Source organism: Corvus kubaryi, unplaced genomic scaffold, assembly GCF_017639235.1.
Source record: "Corvus kubaryi isolate FWS band 111438036 unplaced genomic scaffold, C.kubaryi_AGA036_p1.0 121, whole genome shotgun sequence".
Classification (NCBI taxonomy): domain Eukaryota; kingdom Metazoa; phylum Chordata; class Aves; order Passeriformes; family Corvidae; genus Corvus; species Corvus kubaryi.
In genome coordinates this window covers 513,845-520,734 of record NW_024580656.1, presented here as the reverse complement: position 1 = coordinate 520,734, position 6,890 = coordinate 513,845, and the positions used below count along the sequence as shown (strand labels likewise).

Sequence of the window (6,890 nt, the reverse complement as noted above, 5' to 3'; positions counted from 1 at the left end):
GCCCTTGTCCTGGCAGGTGCCAGAGGTATCCAGACCAGGCTCAGGGTCGCATGTCCCCAGGGAAGGAGAGAGCTGCCCAGCTGCGAGGAGCTGGGACTGGCAGTGCCAGGGCTGCTGTGGCAGCGAGGGCACCCGCCTGTGCAAACACGGGGTTATCGGCGGTGTGACAGGAGACCCCGGGCTGCTCCTGGCACGTTGCTCAGGGCTCCTCTGCCATGCCCCTACCCCGGGGCTAACAGCTACCCTGGGGCACAGGGTGTGGGGGAGAGCTGACATCCAGCTCTCGCTGTAGCTTCAGGGCTCCTCAGTGCCGTAGCTGCTGCGTTCATGGAAGGGCAGAAAGCGCCTGGAGGAAGGTTTGTGGCTGCATGGCCACAGCACCGTGCCGGTGTATTGAGGCACGGGCGCGTTGGGGCACACGGGCACGTTGGCGCGTCGGGGCATCAGCGTGTGCCACAGATCGGGGCCAAGGGCAGCCCTCTGGGTGACGGCAGCACAGGAATTCGGGGACAGGGCACTGAGCCCAACGTGGTTCTTGGAATTGCCCACGGCTCCCTGGTGCTGAGCTTATCAGGGCCTCGCAGCCACCCTCCCGCACCCCCCACACCCCACCGCTGCCACCCCGGCCACGCCCCGGCAGACGCGGATCAGCTGGGTGCCCCGTGTGGCCTCCCCGGAGCATGGGGACCCCTGCCCCGACGGCTCCCTGGACAGTAAGTGCGGCGTGGTCGGGGGCAAGGGCAGCACCGGGCAGTGGGGGGATGCTGTGTCCCCCTGGCCTTGGAGGGACCGGTGCCCACACAGGGATGCTGGCAGCGAGGGTGTGCAGTGAGGGCTGGCGCTCTCTGGCATGGGCAACAGAGGGACACTGGACATGTGCTGGGATGTTTGTGTGCATCAGCCGGTCCGCGGGCAGCCCTTGGCTCAGGGTGGGCACAGGGTGGGTGCACTGCAGCTCTGTAGGCCTGTGCAGAACCCCCGAGATGGGGGGACCCTGGAAAGCACCCCAGATGTCTCCTCATGGTGGGGGTCCCAGGCCAGACTGGTGGCAATGTCATCTGCTCTGCCCAGACCCTGCCATGGTGCTTGGCTATGCCGGGGGCAGCCCAGCTCGGGGGGAAAAGCCCAGGACCCCCAAGGCCCTGCAGTGCCACAGCACCAGACGGAGCTGAGGGAGGTAGAATGTTTTGGGTGCAGCTCTGGGAGGGGCCGTTCAGCTTGCGTGGAGCCGGCCGGGAGCCCTGATAACAGCCCGGCTGGTTTCCCTGTCCCTGCTCCCCTCCTGTGCCAGCCACCAGCGCTCCCCAGTGAGGGGATCCCCTTCGAGCCGGGACTTTGTCCCCCCCCAAACATGGTAAGAGGCGTGGGCAGATGGTTTTCATTATCCAGGTCATTGGGGGAAATAAAAGAGCAAGAGTGAATCACAGCTCGGGGAATTAACAGGGAAATTCAGCTGGGCACGGCTTCAGGCGGAGAGGCTGAGGCACCGGGGCTGGGCACGGGGCTGGGCAGCAGCTCCAGCGGTGAGGCATCGCCTGGGGCTGGCCAGGATGTCCCAGCTAATGAGACCCACGTGCTCCTGCCCCAGGAAAGGTTTAAAAAGCTCCTGGCTGGAGCCCAGCCCCGCTTGCTCTGTGGGAGGGAGGGTGGTGAATCCCGGGAGGGCTGGAGGTGAGCAGGGGAAGCTTGGTCACCGGTGCCGCTGCAGGAAGGAGGCACGCACGGAGTGCTCTCATCCTGGGGATGGGCCGGAATGCTCCGGATGCAGGGAACACCGGGCACCTGCCTCCATCTGGGCGAGCCTCACCCTGAGCTGTGCTTGCCAGTACCGTGGCTCCCAGGCTCTGGGCTGCCCCTGCCATCACCGTGGCCTTGCTCCCATTTTGCTGCACAGTCCCAGGAGGCCGTGAGTGCCTGGGAGCGGTGCCCAGTGGTGACACACCCTGACCTGCTAGGGCTCAAAGGAGCCCAGCCAGGAGCGGTGACAGGTGACAGCAAAGCCGTGGCTAAACCTCAGCAAATAGTGGCACAGGATGTGGTGCCAGCTCCAGGCACAGCTGGCTTGTCCACGGGTGACATCTGTGTCACCAGTTCTGGAGCCAGGAATGGCACCTGTGATGTGGTGGCAGCCGCTGTCTCATGGGGGACCCACCTGTGCTGCCCCTCCCTGTCTGGCACCCGCTGTCCCAGCCAGCTGTGGCCCAGCCAGCACTGGAGGATTGACCCTGAGGTTGGGGCCGTTCACTCCTGCCCTGTGTGCCAGGGGGGTTAAAGTCCCCTCGTTTTATGAGCCATGAAACCATTTTTATGACCCTGCTGTTTCTAGAGCTGGGCTATTTGGAGGCACCTTTCTGTGAATGTGTGAGGAGATGTTCCAGGCAGGGGTGGCCCAGGCACCAGCACCGCCTCTCCCTGCCAGCACTCCCTGTCCCTCCCTGCCCTGTGCACGTGGAGAGGCCCGAGGCTGTCCATGCCCAGAGCAGTGCCAAGCTGGACGTGGCGTCACCAGGAGCTTGTGGCTGAGGTCTTGCTGCCTTTGGTGGTGCAGGCAGCACTGACTGCCTGTGGCAGGTTTGGCTGTGTTCCCTCAGAACCCAGCCAGGCTGGGGGACAGAGGTGGGACAGGCTTCTGGGCTCTGTGGCAGTCCCTACTAGGAATAGCGCTTTGTGCTGTGGCTGCTCCTGCTCCACACAGGGCAGGTTGGTGTGACAGTGTCTGTCCCATGCCGAGGACGATGGTACCAGGCTGGGAGAGGGGCTGCACCCCAACCTCTGCTCCTTCTGCTGCTCTTAATGGCTGCTCTCCCTTCCTGCTTGCAGGGCCAGCCAGGTCCAGACCCTTGGCCTCCACTGAACTGGGACTTTGAGGGTGCCCTCGAAGCTGAGCAGTGGCCCCTGTTGGAGACGAGGTTGGCAGAGGGGTGACTCTTCCCAGGAGATGGACAGAGTCACCAGGCACCTGGTGTTCCAGCTCCCACAGGCCTCGCACAGGCATGACTCGCTGGCAGACCTGAGGACCAACAGCGACGATGATGTGTTTGGTTCTGCTCAGCACAGCACCCAGAGAGTGGAAAATGGCTACAGCTGGAAGAGGAGGTTGCAGTCACCCTCGTATTTCCTGGAGAGTGGAAGAGATGTCTGGACCCCATCCCCGGACAGGGAGTCTAAGCTAGAGGTAGTGAGATCGGGAAGCCTGTACGACCTCCGGGCTTACAAGGGTGAGAGGAAACCCTCGAAGCTCTACGATGACGAGGAGCAAGACCTGTACAGGGTCCCTCCACCCAGCATCTCACCTGAGAAAGCCAGGGAACTCGAAGATGAGAGGAAAGAAGTCATCCGGAGGCAGGTGATGAGGAAGAGCTCCACCATCGCAGAGAGATGGAGCTCCATGGATGAGCTGAGCTCCATCAGCACCGGCGTGGGCAGCCAAGGTGAAGGCAGGTACACAGGCAGTGTCCCCACCAGCTTTGCCATCTGCTTTGACAAACCTTCCCCAGGCAGGGCTGTGACGCCCGTTGACCCTGAGAATATCGACACAGAGCAGATCAACTTCTCTGCGGCTCGGCAGCAGTTCCTGATGCTGGAGAAGACCAACCCAGGCTCATTTTTCAGCCCAGGGCAGCAGGCCATGTCCCCAAGGCCAGAGTCAGTGACAAAAGTCTCCAGGGAAGAATGGTACAGCCCTGAGATGGCCACAAAGGCTACAGAAGGCTATGGCAGTGCTGAGGCATCAAGCCAGCGCAGGACAGACCAGAGTGTTTATCAGGTTTATGGTGTGTCCTCATACAAGACACCCAAGAAAGATGAGGTTTATGCTCCCAGAAAGCCTCACATGGAAAGGTCATATCCCATTGGGAAGATGTCCATCCTGACCAAAGCATGGTCCAGAGAAGACCTGGACTCTGGCTTGGGTGAGATGTATAATGAAGCCACTGCAGGCTACACCAGCGATGGAAGCACCTCCAACGAGACCCTCAATGTGGATCTGAGGGCCAGCAGCAACGAGCTGGACAAGGAGACGAGGGTCAGCAATGAGACGCCCATCGAGCGGGAGATCCGCATGGCGATGGAGAGGGAGGAGAACCTCTGGAAGGAAAGGGGGATCCAGCGGCTGACCTCCAGCAGCGAGCTGGTGGAGATCCAGACCAAGCCTGTCCTCAACATTCACTCATCTCCTGGCCCAGGCAGGAAAGGGAAGGACAGAGGCCGCGCTTCCCTTTATGTCCAGAGGGAAATTGAACAGGAAGCCAAGCGTGAGGAAGATCTGAAGAGGCAGGGGAGGCTGCTGGGGGCATATGACAGGGGGACGCAGCAGGAGCTGGAGGAGCGCAAGAAAGTGTTTGAGCAGGAGGAAGCCCCCCCGCAGAAGCCCACTCCCCTGAAGCGGGCAGAGGAGAGGAGGAGCTGGTTTAAAGAGTTTGTGGTGGAGCAGCCCTCGAGCCCCAGCCCTGCAGAAGACACCAGGGGTGGGAAAAGCGTTCCCAGCTACACAGCGAGCATCGCGCACTTCCAGCTGTCCCAGCCGCGCTTCGCTGCCAGCGACAGGAGCCGGGAGCAGCCCTTGTTGTCCCAGCACGCTTCCGCCAGCACCAGCAAATGGGGGAGCGAGGATTCCTGGGGAGGAAAGCTTCCCGGCTCCACCCCGAGCCCCGCCAGCACTGCTGTCCTGTCCAGAGAGTACTTCTCCCTCCCCTTCTGGAAGCCCAAGGTGTCCTTCGTGGAGGACATGGGGACGCAGAGCCCGCTGCGGAGGGAGGATGGCCAGGAGGAGCAGTACCGCCTGCGGACATGGAAGCCCCAGACGTCGGTGCTGATCGAGGAGGAGATCCGGAGTGACTTGCAGAGGGAAGAGGAGCTCCAGGAGCAGCGGCGGCGGCAGCGGCAGTGGCTGATGGACACCTACAGTGACGGTGTTCCCCAGGAGGGCTCCCGCTCTCGGCACAGCTCTGGTAAGGGAGCAGACAGACAGAGTGGCAGAGAAATGATTTTGTGGGATGCCTGTAAGGACTCCTGTGTGCTGGTAGCAAGTTGTCCCGGGAAAGCTTGATGCCAGCATACTGGAGTCAGCAGGAGAACTGCTGCTGAGGAGGGATAGGCTCTGCAGGATTCCAGAGCTGCTCAAGTCTCGATGAGTTTGTGTCATGTTATGGCAGCAAACAGGGCTGGAAGGGCCTGGAAGGGCCCAGGTAATGCATTTTGCCCAAGCGCGGGGTCCCGGCTGTGACCAAACCTGCTGGACCTGCCACAGAGGCAGGTTTGGGGCAGGGGCCTGACACTCCTGCAGGTCTCCACCCCCTGGGAGTGGAACTGAGGTCCCTCATCCCCCGATGCTCTCTCTCTCTCACAGCTGCCTCAGGTGCCAGTGGCAGCTACTCGGTGTCCGGGTCTCCTGCCTCCTCTCCTGCCTCACACCACACGGGGGTCCTGGGGCTGATCTCATCCTTCACCCCGCTGAGAGTGACCAGTTCCTCCCAGCGCAGCGCAGAGACCCTCACCCCTGACTCGTCGCGTTCCAGCCCCTTCGAGGAGCGGAGGAGGAGGGTGAAGGAGGATGGAAAGGTGAGCATGCCCACCCTGTTTGTGCCAAGTGGCTGGGAGGCTTGAGCCTGGGGGAAGACTGGTGGCTCTGGGGCTGGTGGTGTCTGTTCCTGACTCCCACCTGGAGTTTGAGATCCAGCTGCTCAGCTCGGTGGGAGACGCGGCAGTGGTGGCACCATCAAGGGGCCCCCCAGGCAACACCTGCTGTCCAGGGCTGCCAGCACTGGGTGGGACTGGAGAGGAGCCGCAGCTTCCTCCTGTGGGGGATCCTGGCCTGAACTGTTCCCCCAACCCCAGGGAGGGCATGACTGCATCTGCTGCCTTCCCTTGACTCTCCTGTGCCCCCACTGGGGGCTGGATCCGGCTGCCCCTGGATATTCCCCTGCCAGGCTGCCATTATCTAATCGTGTTTTCCTCTTTCCACAGTACGCAGGCATTGAACCCGTTGACAAGGTCAACACAGAGGTAAAGCCCTTCACGAACGCGGGGGCTCTGCTCACCCTGCCCTGACACCTCCCACATTCCCCAGCTCCCCTCACTCCTGGAGGCTTGTGGGTGGACAGGGGTGGACAGGATGGTCCTGGCTCCCACAGGCACCACCTGGGTGGACACTATGTCAGGCAGAGCGGGCTGGGGAGCTGGTGGGGGGGGCAGCTCTGCAAACCAGATCATTATAAAAGTCTCTTCTTTTTAAAATCCTGCACGTTCTGGTCTCTGCAGGTGGTGGAAAGCACCCGAGTGTTTCGCCACAAGAGCATCATGGCCCAGCGCTGGGAGGCCGGGCAGTACGTCCGAGATGAGGACTGAGGAACCCCCAGGTCGGGGGCTCGCCCCGTTCAGGATCAGCTGATGCATGACCTAAATACTCGATCAGTTCCACCCTTGGCCATTGCAACAATCAGAGATGTGTACCCTGCAAATCAATCTGGTTTATTGTTAAACTGATAATCCTTCCATGCAATAGATCTGCTCCTTCCTCCTCCTCCCTCTGGGGTGGAGGAACACTTTTTTTTTTTAAGAGGGGGAAAAATTGGATCAGTATCTTTTTTAATCACTTCTGCCTGGAGCCAGCCAGGTGAAATCACCCAGTAATTCACTTTGCCCCTTGGGAGCTGTGTCTCAGGCTTATGAAAAAGCTGTTTTATTTCTCAGTGGTTTTAGGTTTTTAAGTACCACAAGGCTGATCATTGCCTTGGGGGTACCTGGACTGAGGCCACAAGATCAGTGCTGCCGTGGGACTTGGGAATCAACATTGGTTTAACCCCTGTGATCCATGGAAATGCAGCAATGGAATATAAATATATACATAAATGCTGTTTATTTTGCTAATTTATTAAAGAGTTGTTGCTCTC

The 6,890-nt window shown here is 60.6% G+C and overlaps 1 protein-coding gene across 2 annotated transcripts; it reads left to right on the top strand.

Annotated features, from left to right (window-relative positions):
- Positions 1–612: 612 nt before the first annotated feature.
- On the top strand, positions 613–6,890 carry LOC121667383 (mitotic spindle positioning). 2 transcript variants are annotated; one of them, XM_042033999.1, is made up of 5 exons: positions 613–713; positions 2,821–4,949; positions 5,348–5,559; positions 5,965–6,003; positions 6,259–6,890. In XM_042033999.1, the coding sequence occupies exons 2-5, from the start codon at positions 2,939–2,941 to the stop codon at positions 6,343–6,345; spliced, it is 2,349 nt and encodes a 782-aa protein (XP_041889933.1). In that variant the 5' UTR covers positions 613–713; positions 2,821–2,938; the 3' UTR covers positions 6,346–6,890. The 2 variants fall into 2 exon arrangements, with proteins under 2 accessions (XP_041889933.1, XP_041890013.1); XM_042034079.1 differs by lacking the exon at positions 613–713 and adding an exon at positions 1,191–1,354.

What these genes read in the sequence shown, in the direction of transcription:
- LOC121667383 (XM_042033999.1), top strand. Translation starts at nt 2,939, where the DNA reads ATGGACAGAGTCACCAGGCACCTGGTGTTCCAGCTCCCACAGGCCTCG. An exon ending in CCGCTCTCGGCACAGCTCTG is followed by an intron (nt 4,950 to 5,347) that starts GTAAGGGAGCAG and finishes TCTCTCTCACAG; the next exon opens with CTGCCTCAGGTGCCAGTGGC. An exon ending in GGGTGAAGGAGGATGGAAAG is followed by an intron (nt 5,560 to 5,964) that starts GTGAGCATGCCC and finishes CTCTTTCCACAG; the next exon opens with TACGCAGGCATTGAACCCGT.